Source organism: Tyto alba, unplaced genomic scaffold (assembly GCF_018691265.1).
Source record: "Tyto alba isolate M040663 unplaced genomic scaffold, T.alba_DEE_v4.0 Super-Scaffold_2, whole genome shotgun sequence".
NCBI lineage: Eukaryota > Metazoa > Chordata > Aves > Strigiformes > Tytonidae > Tyto > Tyto alba.
The window spans coordinates 42,871,739-42,887,723 of record NW_024881282.1 but is presented as its reverse complement, the minus strand read 5'-3'; the positions used below and the strand labels follow the sequence as shown (position 1 = coordinate 42,887,723).

At 33.6% G+C, this 15,985-nt stretch overlaps 1 protein-coding gene across 5 annotated transcripts in view; it reads right to left on the bottom strand.

Annotated features, from left to right (window-relative positions):
• The window catches only part of CEP290 (centrosomal protein 290), a 51,290-nt gene that overhangs the window by 6,001 nt on the left and 29,304 nt on the right, over window positions 1-15,985 (bottom strand). For 4 of the 5 annotated variants that reach the window (XM_042793393.1, XM_042793395.1, XM_042793394.1 and 1 more), the window contains 19 exons: window positions 15,807-15,958; window positions 14,716-14,827; window positions 13,515-13,970; window positions 12,602-12,766; window positions 12,256-12,363; window positions 12,035-12,169; window positions 11,107-11,373; window positions 9,875-9,979; window positions 9,088-9,287; window positions 8,204-8,417; window positions 7,867-8,004; window positions 7,547-7,768; window positions 6,857-6,973; window positions 5,262-5,407; window positions 4,333-4,488; window positions 3,621-3,744; window positions 2,426-3,073; window positions 1,276-1,410; window positions 917-1,003 (listed from right to left, as the gene is read on the bottom strand). In XM_042793393.1, coding sequence (XP_042649327.1) covers window positions 917-1,003; window positions 1,276-1,410; window positions 2,426-3,073; window positions 3,621-3,744; window positions 4,333-4,488; window positions 5,262-5,407; window positions 6,857-6,973; window positions 7,547-7,768; window positions 7,867-8,004; window positions 8,204-8,417; window positions 9,088-9,287; window positions 9,875-9,979; window positions 11,107-11,373; window positions 12,035-12,169; window positions 12,256-12,363; window positions 12,602-12,766; window positions 13,515-13,970; window positions 14,716-14,827; window positions 15,807-15,958 — 3,687 coding nt within the window. The remainder of the gene's footprint in view (window positions 1-916; window positions 1,004-1,275; window positions 1,411-2,425; window positions 3,074-3,620; window positions 3,745-4,332; window positions 4,489-5,261; window positions 5,408-6,856; window positions 6,974-7,546; window positions 7,769-7,866; window positions 8,005-8,203; window positions 8,418-9,087; window positions 9,288-9,874; window positions 9,980-11,106; window positions 11,374-12,034; window positions 12,170-12,255; window positions 12,364-12,601; window positions 12,767-13,514; window positions 13,971-14,715; window positions 14,828-15,806; window positions 15,959-15,985) is intronic. The other variant, XM_042793396.1, reaches the window with a different exon arrangement.

Genomic DNA, 15,985 nt, shown 5'->3' with positions numbered 1-15,985 from the left:
CTCTAAAATAATTGAAGGGATTAGGAGGTTTATGCTGGTACACAGCAGAGTTAAAAGAAAAACCTCTGTCCGATCTTGGTGCCTGAAAAGGGAGGAAGATTGAGAATTTGCCACCTTCTCAGAACTTTTGCGTGAAACTGTTTTATAAACTGAATTTCCTTATCCAACTCTTATACCACGGCATAAGAGTTAGGCAGATACACAAGCAGTCCATGCAAGGTACAAGTAAAAGAATGGGAAATATACAATCTTTTCCAGGTACCCAGAAGTAGAACTCATGCTCTATGTATACTGAAAGAGTTATGAAAACACTTAAGAGCTTTTATTGTCAGCTTCTTTTGAAAGGTCACAAAAATAGTTTGACAAGTTAGTGGCAAGGGAGGTACTGGGCACTGCTGAAGCCTTTTTTTTCCCCTCAGCGCCCGAAATACTGCTCTATTAAAGTAGCTGACAGTAGCTAAGGCAAAATGTAACTGTGTCATCTGGCATAGTACAACAAACAAAAATCTTCAGCAACAATAACTTACACTTTCTGACAACTGCATCAAATCAAAATTCTATCTTTCAAATCATAAAGCTGTAACTGCATTATGCATTTACATAAATACATGAATATAATTTTCATTATTAGGGCTGTAACTCCTATTTTTTCGTACAGATATGTTTCTGAAGATAACTTTAATCCAAATGACAAAATAAGGCCATGATAGTGAAAATATTTAATAGTGTAGCTCCAGTCCTTCTAATGGTCGTATTAGCTCAATTTCATTAATTTATTATAGCACTTTGGCAATAAAACAAGAACAATTCCCATTTGCTTTCAGTTGATGCCAAATAATTTAGCTTTAATAAAACATTGCTTTTTTTTTGTTTTGGTTCAATTAATTATGATGAAAAATGCTATTCCAATACTCACCCCTCTAATGCTTCCCAGCTTTCGTTCAACATCTGCTTTCTCTTTTTTGAGAAGTTCACACATTTCTTTTAAGTCACCTACTTGGTCCTAAAGAAACAAAGTAATAAGCAACTTATTTAGATTTCAAATTGAGGTGAACAATAACAAAATTCTAGTTGGTTTACTTTGAAAAATGTAAAGAGAAGGCAATTTCCCATCACAATGACATTTTTCCTCATTTCTACCGGCCATTCAACCTTCTCATCTTCCATAAAAACATGAAAAACTTACAGTATGTACAGAAAAGACACACAATTTCTTTTTAAGCAATCCCCTAACTTGCATCAGGGTAAAAGGGACTAAAGGTAAAAAGATGTTACCTTTAGTCTTGGCAAATCCTTATTGGCCTGCTCTAGTTGGAATCTTAGCTCAACATTTTCAGATGACAATCTTAAATTTTCCTTTAAAACCTCTTGTTCTCTTCGATATTGATCATCTGATCCTATTCCTGATGTCTTGAGAAAACAGAGGGGAAAAAAACTATTATTAAATGGTAATGCACTAATCATTTTATCAGTTGTGGCTGATAAAGACCAATAGAGAATTAGTATTTTTCACAGAAATAAAACAGATGACAGTTTTATAACCAGTTTTCGTCTAATCTGCTCAGACTGTAACTCCTCTCACATCTTCTAAACTTGCTTATCCTTTAGGGGAAGTTCACAAATCAGTATAAACCAGTAAAAATTTTGTCAAACCAAAATTAAAATAAATCTCAAAGTCTAAAAGACAAAAAAATTACTGAGTGTAGTAAGCTGTGACATTGTACCTGGGAACAGCATCTAATTTTAAGGACATATTCTGATATGTTTATTAAATTGTACATATGGCATAAAGAATTTCACTTAAGTCAAACAGATCACAGAGCAAGTCGGGAGAGTAGTATATAACTCTAGTTCTTAGTATGCTAGTTCCTACAATCTTGTCTTTATCCACAGAGGCTTGTAGTTTCTATTACATTGGGAGTGCTTTGCATGCCTCATATTGTCAATTCCAATCATAAGTATATGGTAAATTATTATGCCTGACTAGTAAAGAGTAAAACTTTTTGATGCTATAATAATCAGCACTTTTTACTTCTGCAATTATGGAATTAACCATATGCTCCATTAATTAATCACTAATAATGATAGGAATAAAGTATTCACTTCAATAAAGCATATATTTTTCTTACTGTAAGAACACATCATAAATCTCTTAAAGAATGAAGGTCATCAATTAGTTGCATGTATCATTGGGACTATTTGTAAATTTTCTGGATTAAAATTTTAGAATTGACCATAGCTTACTTGTGAGATGACATGCATGCCTATCATGAAAGTACAAGGTTTGCTTTATGGATCACTTGGTGACTACTTCCATATCCCTGCAGACCATGCATAGCAAACCCCTGCATTATCAAGAACAAAGTATTCTATTTCTACATCATTTATGCAGAATAAATGCTAGAGGACTGCCTCAGTATCAAACCTCAGGCATTTCACATAATTCTGGGGTTGTTTCAACCCCCTCTGTACCACTTCCGTAAGTTTCATGTTCGTTCTCTGCAGTGTCTTGATTCATTTCATTATTCACATTTATTTTTTCTGCTTCATAGTCGTTAGCTTGATTAGAAGGTTCCCCTGAATCAGACTGATTGTAGCTCATTCTGTCAGTATCAGGCTCTTCTACACTTTCTTCAACAACATTTGGTTGCTTGACTATTTCTTGCTTCCTCTCCTCTTCTTCAAAATCCTCATTAAGTTTTCCATTTTCAGGTTGGGTTATACTTCCTTCTTTTTCACTGCAATTCTCTTCAGCAGTTTCAGCTATATTTCTGTTTTTCAATCCTTCCCTAGAAATATCTGTGTCTTTGCATTTCTCACTGTCTTCAGGATGCTGTTCAGGAGACACTTCAGTACTTGGATCTGCAGTGGCCTCAGGGCCTTCATTGTGCATGATGCATGTTTGCATGTCTGCTTCCTCATCTAATTCATTGTCATCAGTAGCACTACGATTAGTCTGATGTTTGATTTCATCCCTATTTGAAACAGATTTATTTTGAAGGGAATTAAAATACTTTTGTTTAGTGATACTGACAGGAACAGACTTGGTCAGTTCAGTTTGGTCACATGTACTCTGAAGTTGAAGATAGAATGAAGCATGAAAGAAAAGCAGAAGACAGTAAAACAAAACAGGAAATAAGGAAACCTAGAGTGTACCATTAAATCTATTTCTTGAAAGATTTACATAACCTAATAATGTAATATTTGCAATATAATGAACCTCGTAAAAATCAAACCACAACAAAAACACTTAATGTAACTGAAACACAGCTCAGTATTTCACCAAACTCTGTGTATCCCAAGCTTTCAATCAATATGGAATATAAAAGTAGTTTCTCAGCTGCAGACTCACATATTTAAAAATACATATCCCTTATTTCTCCACATATACTAGGATGCTTCTACCTGTAAAACACAGAAATTCTAAGTGTCAGGTTTTGAGGCATTTGTTGTGTTGTGTTTTTTAAAAACACTAAAAGCTGAGTATTTCATATCCTGTTCTAGAATATTATAATTTGAAATAAACCCAGCTAAATGACACAGAATACCAAATGGATAACAAATAGTTTTGTTAAGTAGATGTGATTCTTCTAGGTAATATGATTATATTATTAACTTACCAAGGGTCTAGAATATGTCTCTCTCGAACATTGTCTCTGCAATGCATGAAGCTTTTCCTGGAGGTATTGATTTTTGAAATGTAATTCTTCTACAACAGAATCTCGTGGGATTGCTTGCTGTGTTCTACATCAAAAAGTAAATCAAGTAAACAAATGCTATTACTGCAGAAAAACATCCCTTAAAGTAAAAACCACTTGGATTAAGAGCCTGGATTTTCTAGTATTACTGGGCTAGTTATTCTAAATCAATATTAGGCACATACATTATTTCAACTAATCCCCATGAATCAAAAATACTTACTTTGGCAAAAAGAATCTGCTCTTTTGAGATGTGTCCAGCTTCTATTACTCAGGTATACTATTCACTGTGACAGTGGATACATTGATTAAGAATACACTCCCTTACTGCAGTTTACCAGTTCCAGTAACTTCCACCAACTCTAAATTGTAATTATAATTTTACACAATAGGATCCAGATGTTTTTCATATTATTTAGCTTTTTAGAATAATGAAACAATGATGCACATTCTCTGAACATGCACAACTACTCCCAAGTAGATTTAGGTTTGCTACAGGATTTTTGAAATTCCCATCTTTTTTTTTCCTTATTGAATCAGTTGGTCTAACAGACACCATCTACCTCTTTCCACAGATTTTTTTTTTTTTTTAGATTTTTTTAGTTTTTATAGATTCTTTTAAAATACCTCTCACCTCATGTGAGCAACTTCATTTTCTAAATCTAGATTCCGTTTTCTTAGTTCTTCCAGTTCTTTTTCAGACTCTGAGGCTCTTACTCCAACAACACGGTCAACAGTGACACCAGTAGTTCTCAGTTTCTTCTGCAGAACAATTTTCTCTTTTTCAGTCCTGCAACATCCAGTAAATTTATATTTAAAACTTTATTTGCTAACTTGCTTTCTTCAGGAGAAAATATTTTCTGTTTAATAAGGTTACCTTAAGTTTTACTAAAAAAAAAAAAAAAACAAAAACCAAAAAACAAACCTGGAAAAAAACAATGAACATTAAGTCAGTATCATGCACTTCATAAACCACTTGCTGGTCTTGACTGTGTTTTATGTGAAATTCATGGAAGGCTTGCTAAGAATAAATGCCATTTTGAAGCAGTTTCAAACCACAATCAAACAAGAGCTACAATCACCATCAGTTTCCTTACTCTTCTGCACCTTTTATCAGTAAAATCCTGCCATCACTGTACTGAAGTAAACATGACATTTGCAGAGGGTTTGCACATGTGTTTTTTTTAGAAGGTTTCCATCTCATAATCCTAGAACTGTCAAGAACTACAGTAGCACTACATATAAACAGCCTGTCTTCATAAATGTGATATTTGTTTCATGGGAACAACAGAATGCTATATACAAGAAGCATAATAAAGGATTTTAGTTTTATTCAGAGACAGTTTCTTCTAATACAGGTTGTTGGTTTCTACGAGGGAAAGGATACTAGAGGTATAGCCTGCTGCTTGAAAAATAACTAATCCTTTTAATATCAACAGCAGTGTCAAATTCTAGACATCAATCTTATAAACATAACAAACTGTTATAATTATTATGTGGCAAACATATTTGAATTTCCCTTTTGTCATCACTTTGTAGCTGAATTTATTAAAACCAACTCACTTGGTATAAATTTCCTTCAGTGTATTCAACTGTTTGGCTAAAGCATCTGCTTCTTTTTCCTTTTCCCTTAGTTTGTTCCGCAATCCTTCCATTCTGATTTGCCATTTTTTACCTTCTTCCCATCTAATTATTTCCTCCTTGGAGGTCTGTGAAGCACATAAACAAATTATGTATGTCTTTTGACTTTTTTACTTAAAGTAAAATAAGCAAACACATTAGAAAACTAAGAATGATATATTCTTCATTTATCAATTTAAAACATGAAGCCATAGCAGGCATATATTATTTACCTAATTTATCATAAGATATATAACAGGCCCAGCTGGATACCTCAAGTATGCTGTAGTGACTGATGTATTAAGCTGATGCATAAAGCTGATGCAGTTTAATGTGATTAGCAAATTCTTCCTTAGCTTTTAATATTCATTATACAAAAAAAGGAGTGACACATTTTATGAAATTAGAGATGCTAGTGCAATGTTTCCTTTTACTGAGTTACATATTAGTAAAGAAAACAGATTAAAGAAGTGTTTTTCTAGGCCAGTTTACAGCAGATCTGTCTTCTGCAGCTCACCAGGAGTGTATATGCTCTTGCTGCACAGCTGTACAACTGGTGATTTTAGTTCTTTTTTTTTCCCATGAGAAATGGAATCTCTACTTAAAGTCACAATTCAATACCTATAAATTATACATCAGTTAAAACCTGTACCTATGTGACCACAAATGGCTATGGAAAAATCACAGTCAATATTCCTATAAGAAATTTTTGTTTGGTTGGGTTTTTTTTGGTGGTTGTTTAAATTGGACTCTTCTCCAGTTGGACCCTGTGCTTTCTTTTCTGTCTTCATTCTAAACAGCTACTGCTACTAAGGGACAGACAGAAATCAAAACCTTGGAAAAAGGAAAAAACATGCCAACTTTGAGAAACATATCTCTAGACACTAAGCAACAGGTATTTAAAAAGTCTCAAATTAACTGGAAGCATAAGTGCAGTCCTAGAATAATATTTAATGTCATAAATAGTCTGAATGTCATTATACAAGCATGCTATAATATTCCAATATACTTTATGATTACTATGATAAGCCACTAATTAGTTACTGAAGTAGCAAAACAAGCAGCAAAACAACAAACAAAACAACTGGTGAAATGATCACACAGCCAATCACTCAGAACCTCCTGTACATGGAGATCGCTACTGTGAAGAATAATCACTTATACAGACATCATCCCTTCTAGGATTCACAATTTGCTCCTAAGTACTTCATGTTTTTATCATTGCATTGATTATGCAAATGTACATTTGGCAGTACTTATGTAACCCATTTCACTGCTACCTATAAAATCTTAGTCTTCTAAGATTTGCGATGGACCTTTAATTCTACAAAAAGGGCAGGAAAACATTAAGCTACCAGTACTAAGCAACAAAAGCAGTAACAAAGAGCATGGGAAACAGGGAGAAGTTACAGTCATGAAACTGCTTTTCTTCTGATCAAGTTTGGTTGGTTGGGTTTTTTAGAGGTGATAGGCAGAGTTAAACTGCCTAGACCTAGGCTGATGGTGTCTTTCAAAGCCACAATTTAAATATCACATACCTTGTCTTCTCTCACACCTTTTTTTTCTGTTTCTTCACACTTCTTCTCAAGTTCACTTTCCAACTTTTTATTTTTTTTCTGAAGTGCATCTATCAGATTTTGTTCATCAGTTTTGCTCTGAAAAATTACAAACTTTTACAAACTTAAAGTTTAATGACCACTACCTAAGTATTTTTCTTCACTCAAAAAATAAGCACTTCAATTCCAATTGGCAGAATTAATTTACAACCTAAATAATCTTTCTAAAATTATCCTTAAAGTATTGGCATCTAACTTTGCATTCTAAACTGAATACTCAGCAGCAAGTAGCTGAATTAAAAAAAAAAAAAAAAAGAAATGTAGACAGTTCTACTGTAAATCCTTTACTTTTCTTCCAAAAGGGGAAATAAGGACAGCCAAGAAGATCACAAAATTCTATTCCTCAAAGAAGCTTTTAAAGTGGTAATTCCAGTCCTCAAACTCTTTCAAATATATTTCAAGGAGCAAGTTTTTTTCAGTCTCTTCCTTTTATTTGAAGTATGCTTCCAACATCAAAAGCTAACACCTCACATGTAACCCAGCTGATGAGCAAAAATAAATTTTTAAATCAAGTATCTCAATGCCTGTCAAAAGTACTTAATCTTTCCCCCCATAGCCATCATATCTATGTAGAAAATTAAGATAGAACATATTTTTTAAAGTCACTTCTACCTGAATGCTACTGCTTAGCCTCCTAATCCGTTTCTTCAGTTCTTCATTTTCTTTTTCCATTTCATTTTTTTCTTTCAACACTTTAGCAAATGCTTTCTCTTTCCTCTGAAGTTCTTGGTTCAATTCATCCCTTTCATCAGACAAAGATCTTTCCCTGGTTTTACTTATTTTAAGGCTGTCTGTAAGTTTCGTAATCTGATTATTTAATTCCTCTATCTGTGTCTAGAAGAAAACAAACAGACAAACAAAATAGTAATCCCCCAAAATCAGGATAATCAACAATACAACAATGCAATACAATGATATTACCTAGTACTCACCGTAAGCCCCTTTGTTTGCCTGTCAACAATCTCCTGGACATTCATATATGCCTCTTTTTGTGATGCAGCAGAAATAATCTGCTGTTCAGCATTAGCAGTCATTTCTGCTCGGAGTTCCAGAAGTGCTTTACTTAAAGCCTGAAAATAATAAATTCAGGTTATTTTAAATGAAGAAGCTGCTAATATGAACACTGCAAAACAAGAAAAGGCCGTTATATTTTACCATGTTATATTATGCAATTATATTCTACCTCCTGCTGTACTATACATGGAATTATTAAACATTAAGCTACATTAAACATTTATGTGACATAGGGATTAATTTTTGTTGACTAACTTTCTGCTGCTTCTCTTTTATGGCTAACTGGCTCTTCAGCTGTTCCACTAGGTTTTTCAGTGTTGCTGTGGGTGCTCTGCTGTTTGCTTCTTTTTGGACCTCTAGTTCAGCTTTTACATTTGCTAATTCCTTCTCCATCTGAGATAACAGGTTCCTCAACTCGTTTGCTTCATCTTTTAGTTGTTCCACATCAACTGTGTGCTTCTCCTGAAGCCTAATAAAAAATAAGCATTAATAAGATACACTGCAATAATTAAGTTACCAAACTCTAAATAAAAAATAAAAGGCATGATATGTTTTATTATTGTTAAAGCAAATGGCACATAGATTTGGAAACAGTAAAAAAGATTGACTCAACAAAGAAGGCCTCCATTTAAAAAGAAAATTACTCAAGATGATAAGCAAAATGAGATCAGAGCATTATTAATTCTAATTCCTGGCCCTTAGGAGTAAAGAAAGCATCATACTTTTCTCCTTTTAAACAGGGGTTAAATTTTCATGAGTTTAAACTCATTAGGCAGCAAGCCCAAACGGGTGTATCAGGGGAAAAAAAAAAACAATAAACCAGCAAGTATCACAGTAGCTTAAAGACAACTCTCATATCAAGACTCCTTGAATACTTTCTTTTTCTCTGAATGGCACAAAGCTAACAACTGAAAGGCGCTTTTCCAAGCCACAGTTTTTCAACAGTAGCCCCGTGAAGGGCTATGATTAAAAATAGTTTACGATTGCCAACCACAGTAACTCTTCTCAGTTAGTTTTTTCAGCCAAATCTTAAACTCAGCAAAAACATGTTCAATTCGATGGACCAGTCCTGCAGCAGCAATACATAATTGACTTGATCCGATCCAATTGTGACTTACATTAATAGTTTAAAAACTTACTGGGCTTTGATAGTCTCAAACTCTTTGATTTTCATTACAGTAATTTCTTTTTGTTTCTCCAAATCAGATGATGTTTTCTTTAATTTTCCAACAAGTGAAGCAAGTGAATTATCCTGTTCTGCTACAGTTTGTTCCATTTCAGCTAAGTGCAGAAAATGTTTGTTGTTGGAAAGTGATAAAGAAGTCTTTTTCACTATCTCCTGTAAAACAGGACAAATGTATGTGATAAACATTTTAAGCTTTAAATCAAAGGTAAGCATTACTGATGCATTTTAAGATCAATCTAGAATATAACCAAGCATTAATATCTAACAGGTTTATTTACTGAGATGTGATTCTTAGTCCACAGAAAAAGCAGTAACACTGGTTTGAAAAGAGCTTTATGCATCTAATGATCCACATAATAACCAGTTAAATACAGGATTCACTTTATCATAAAGTCTAAAGAAAAAAATTTTATTGAAATGGGTTAAGTTTATCATAACCACAGATTGAATGAAAAGAACAGAAAACAAAATATGTCTCTCTCTCCTATAAGTCTCCATAAATTAGGATGATATGAAAAATGCTCATATATACTGAGTTGATAACCTTGTTTTTTCATACTTGACTTCTAATCCATCTCTTGCAGATTCTCTCAAGAATAATACAATAATTCTGTATCAACCACCCATTTATTTTTCCTGTTAACATTTATTACTTAATTTTGGCTGCAAAACTGTTCTTTTGAGCAACACTTAAAAATTTGGGAACAACTTCACTAACCCCACAAATACACATAACTCACCAAAGCAGTTTGTTTGAATTTAAGGGAATTATCAGTATGTAAATTTAACTTCTGGTGGAGATCTCTAAGGTCTTCCTCATGCTTCTTTGCCATCTCCTCTTGTTCCTGCAAAATAAAATAACTCTACTTATGTACAGTATTCCAGAAAGTCATGAAACTACAGTACCTTCGTGTTGATTGTTCACTCACTGCTCAGTATCGCTCCCTAATTTTCCTCTGTCAGTTTTTAAAATTATTTCCTTCTTGCTATAATCAATGATTTTATTTTTTTTTTCTCCTTTCTAATGCTATTGGAAAACAAAAAGGACTACTGCAGTTTTAAGCTATGTATCAAGTAGTATGGTGTAATAGGACAGGAGTTGGAGAGTAAAACAGTTGCTGTTCACCACCTATGACTATCAATATAGATAGTGATATCCATACTATGTACTTTTCAGGTCTATTTACTTTGGTCTACAGTGTGATCCTGTGGATTGAATGTCTGCTAGCAGACAAAGCACAGCAGGCTTAGTTTCAGACTGCATCTTCTGGTTTGGTACCAAACCAAAAAACCTTGATTTCTCCCAGAAGAAATAGCTACACACGTTAACAATAGCATGCTAAATGAAGGTTGAAGGTGATAGGAAGTCCGCTGCGGAAATGTGCTCCTGATCCAAACACACTAAAACTGATGCATGTTTAGTCTTGAAGCACCTTGTAGACATAAGGTTTATGCTTTAAAAGATGCTTTAAGGGCATAAAGAATAGACAATATAAAGTATGCTTAAATAATATAAAGTATGCTTAGTTACACTATTTATGCTTTCAGATATGCTTTCATTTAAAATATGCTTTAAGAAGCACGTTTTCCATAAACGTATGTCTTTCCTGTACCTTCCAAATTCAATACAAGATGCAGGCTACAGATCACTGTTGGAAGTACTAGAAAATCCCATATAAATATACAAAATATTGGGACAACTTCTCTAAGCAGAATTTTAATTTTCTTCCTTTCACACTAATTTACTTCCTAGACAGACATAATATGCATAATCTCTTCACCGAGAAAGCCTCCTATTTTAAGAATTTTAAAAAATCTACATTAATTTTCTACATAAAAAATTACTAATTGTCTCTGTTCTGTTACTTCTGAGGTCAGAAACTTTTCAAGATTTCACTAGCAATGAGATAAACAAAGAATCAACTAAACCAAATTAAAGACAGAAGAAATTTTGTGCAAAAAGTTTATCTACCTCTCTTGCTTTAGCAAGCAAATGTTGGTATTTTTTTAACACTTCCTCCTTTTGATTTAATCTTGCTTGCATATTTGCTATGGTTTGATGAGCAATTTTTACGGCATGATGGTACTCTGAATCATCTGCTTGTTGGCCTGATTCAGCCACTGTTTTCTCTCTTTCTGATGTTGCAGGTAATCGAAGCCTTAGTTCATTTATGACTTTGTCTCTTGATAAAACATTTTGTTCAGCTTTCCACAGAGCTGTTTCCTTTTCTTTTAATTTCTACAAGAGAAAACAATTGTTGCATTTTCCGAATTCAAACACAAAAAGATCTTACTTTTTAAAATATATACCAGAAAGATTTGTATAAATGGACTTATAAACACAAACTGCTTTGCACTCGGTTCTGGCTGTATGGGATTAGTATTAGATGAAAGAAGTCCCAGAATATCATTACTGTGTCTTTATGTATAATTTTCTTGGCCCAAGATGATTATGCAACTCATTTCTTGCTAGCAAATTAAGAAGCTGGTGTTTTTCACATTTGTTAAGAACCACAAAGCATCTACTGTAACAGAATTTCAATTTAGCAACCCAAGATAAAAGGATTTTGCTATGCTACTTGTTACATTTAATGTAACACTTCCTAAATTCAAATAGCTATAGCCAACTAAATTTTGTACAGCAAGAGTATCTTACCCCACCAAATGAACGATCTAAAATATTCAAAAATTTTCCCCAATAACTTGTTCCAATGGAAATAATATTTCATTTCAGTCATGCTGTGATTATATTATTTACATTTTCTCTGTGTTAAATACTTCTAAGGGATTGGACACAACTGAGTGACATTTATAAAAGGATATTTATTATATAAAAAAAATTAAAGGGCATAGGAATACAAACTTTGTCCCTTTATATGATAATTTATACATTTAATTACCTCCTCCAGTGATTTGCAGGTTGCCCTAGTTTCCAGGATTGTTCGAATATGTTCCTGAATCTTTCTCAAAGCCAGCTCAAGTTGTTCTGGGAGTGGCAAACTAGGGTCTGGAACTGATCCTGCAGCCTCTTCTAACTATACAGAAAGATCATATTCATGTTATCTGACAGCTCTGAAAAATTTGCTTATGCGACTATTTTTAGTTAATTCAGTGCATGTACCTTTACAGCTGTACTAAGTATTTCATTTTGTTGATGATCATACAGGTCTAACTGGCGCTGCAGTTCTACTTCCCTCTGGTCCCAAGCCATTTGCCTTTCTTCATGAAACTGTAACAAATATTTGATAAAGGTATTTTATTTATTGGAGGCAATGGGAATTTTATAACCAACTTAAACAGAAAAAAGAGAAACCAAATAAATACTCAGTGTGCTATTAAAAAGAATTACAGAAAACCAAGATACAAACATCTATGTTAAAAACTTACTAAGAAGAATCTTCCTTTTTAAAATCACATCATGAAATAAGAAATAGGCTGTTTTTCTAATAGCACGCAGAAACACATACCTGGTTCTGCTGTACAATTTCTTCTTCCAAATTATTGATTGTATGTTCATATTCAGAAATTATGTTACGCAAATACTTCACCTCTTCCTTTTGCTTGACTAACTCTCGATTGAGTTTAAGTTCCTGCAGATGGAGTTCCTCCATCTTCATATGCCATTCAATTACCTAATAATGAATGACACACAGTATTATAATTTACCAAGCCCACAGGCCAACTAAATTCAGCTACACTGTTTGAATCTGAGGCAGTATGGCACCTATCAAACCAACTGAAAGAAAGATGTTCTGCTTTTTTAAGCTTCTTCACTTCTCTTGAGTGAGGAGTCATAGCAAGAGTATGAAACTGCAAGACAAACGACTGAAAAGTGCAGCAAATTGGAGAGGCAACAGATTTCCCCTACACTGACAGAAGTGTATTGCAAATAATTGTCAAATGACCTAAGATATACCCTACGCATCTGTCAAGACTGAACAAAAAAAAGCATGCAAGAAGTTTGGTTGACTTTTCTGAAACAGCAAAAGATTTTCAACATCATTAAAAACTTTATGTTTTCAAAAATGCACATGTAAAGATTGCAATGCAAGCTCATGGAACAGAACTTCAGAATACTACTCTGTTTAAATTAATTTCATTCATAATTTAATTAAACTCATAATTTAAGACAATTTAGCTGAATTCACAGTTAACCCCCACTTCCTACAACACCTGACTTTTACAGGGTAAATAACTAATGATGTATTACTTCTTTAAAATAGGAAAACAAAAAATGATAGCTGTCATATTCTGACAAAGTGTAATTTGAAATCATTAAGTTCTACATTAAAACAGACATTTAGGGAACAAGCTGACCCGAAATGTAATTTAAATGCAGATCAGATGAATAAAGGTATTCAAAGTTGTAAAACAGCAAACCTTTTGAGCTCCTCTTGTATCCTTCAATGCACTTATTAATTCTTCTAAACTTTTCAGTTTTAACTCCATCTCTAATGCTCTGTTTTCTGCATTTCGACGCTCCTGCTGGGCATGCTGAACTTCTTCCAGGATCTGCAGTTTGTCATTCTGTAGCTGGATCATTGTTTTAGAGAATTTTTCTTGCTGTGCTAAAGGCAGAGCACCACTAAATTGTCGCCGCAAAGACTGAACTGTCTGTTGTAGATGTTTGGCTCTATTTCTTCCTTCCAGTCGGGCAAAATATAAGGCTTGCTCTCTCTCATCAAGCTTCTGCTCTAAACGTAGATTATGGATCTCCATCTTCTGTAGTTTCAATTTAAGTGTCTCCAATTTGCCTTCAGCAACAGATTCACTACCTTGAAGGGCTATGATATGTTGATGCAGTTTTGCAATAACTGCTTTTTCATCTGACTGTGCCTAAGGAGAAAATTTATAAAACAAATTTATTTTTTGTTTTGAATATGTTAATGCAGTGTATATTAAATATAAACAAGCAATTATTTTTTCATATTTCATATATTGCACATATTTTATTCCATAGATAAGAGCAAAAATTAGCCTCTGAGGACAGCTTTTTATTTTTCCACTATTGTTTCAACAGCCACATTTTAAAAGTACACCTTTTCAGATACTGATCTTAAAAATTATATCTTTCCAATATACCAGGAGATGAAGAAATGTGTACCTAAACTCAGAAAATATGGTAAAGTAAAAGCTGACACAAGTGTTGTATTTAGGGACTCAAGCCATTCTAGATCATGAAAACAAATCCCAAGAAACTGTTTCAGCTAATAACAAAGCAATATAAGTCTACTGCAAATCTTCAAGATCTATAAGTCATTGAGTCTCTTGAAAAAACTACCAAACTTTCATGATATTATGATTCAATATTGACCATGAGCTATTAATCATATAGGAATAAATATTACCTAAATAACATAGAAAAAAGCTCAGGGTCTGTAATAGCTGTACAGCTACAAATGGGAAAAATGGAGAAGGGAATAATTAACGTAATACAGAACTCTTGAAAGGGCATGGTCACTGAAAGGACCAGCTTGCTAAGATCCTCCTGAAATTCCTAATTCACTGTAGAATTACTTAATTTCTTCTCACTCCAGGGGAAAAAATCCAAGCTGCAGAGTTAATAAAGACTGAATTTTACCTGGTAGTCTAAAATTTGCATTCTGAGAGATTCCACTTCTTTATCTCTGTATTGCTGCCGGGCCTCCAGAGCTTCAACTTGCATTTTTGCTACATCAGACAGTTCTCTTAACCTTGCAGGGAAAACAAGAGTATTGTGTCACTTGAAACCACTGATACACCTATTAAGTTTTTCGACATAGAAGATGCCAAGAAAAGATGCTTAGTATGTTTCCTCATATCAAAACATCTGAAGACTTTGTTCTTTTTGGCATACTCTTCTCTACTACTTGGAGCCCTTGTTATGAAAATTCTTCTGTATTGCCTCTCAATTTTTTCACAGGACATTTTCCTGTAAGTTACACACAAGTTTGCTAGCAGTAACCTACTCCAGAAAAACACCACCATGATTTTTACCTGAACTAAGCACCTCTGTTCTCTATTTCTCTCCCACTTCAGAACATAAAAACTCAAAAAGTTTCATTCTCAATTCCTTTCTCTGCTTCCCCAAGTCTAATTACTCATTTTCAGTGTCAAAAATCATTGTAAATATCCCTGCAGACTTTGCTATTTTAGGAGTGTAACAGGGTTACGTTATTTACTCAAAGACAAATGTCCATATCAACATATCTAAAAAAGTCAGTTTTAAAATTTATGCATACATAGTTAATCTCTTTTAAGTAAATGGCAACACCCCTCCACTGCAGTTTAATCTTCAAGATATCTATGACTCTGAAAATAAGAATTGCTTTCCTATTTATGAGATTTTCAAACATTTAAGGGAGGTTGTAGCAAAAAACAAAATAAACCTTAAATAATTTCTTTAAAAATACTAGTAATAAGTATCGAAAGTGCACACTTACTCAGGTCTATCCAGGCAAGCACTTAATTCCTTGTTCAAATCAAAATGAAGCAAAATTACTTTCTTTATAGTCATAAATTAAATGCTTCATTTTCAATTCCAAATTTGGCATATATAAATGCCAAAAAAATGCAGCGTTGAAAATTATCTGTTAGTAAAACTTAAGCAGTGTATTACATAAGCCTATATAGCCTAAATTTTTGCATGCTTCCGAACACGGTGCATTCGAAATTTGTTACTTCAACACTTACTTTGATACCTCAATCTTGAGTTCCAACTCACGCTTCGCTAGGTCCATGATTTGGCGTCTGTCTGCATCACTTACTGCCTTACTTACACTCTTTGACAGTTCATCTCTTAATTCCTGTTCCACTTTCTGTGCCTCAAGGTTGATTTTGGTGAGCTTTAAAAAAAACAAAACCAGAAACAA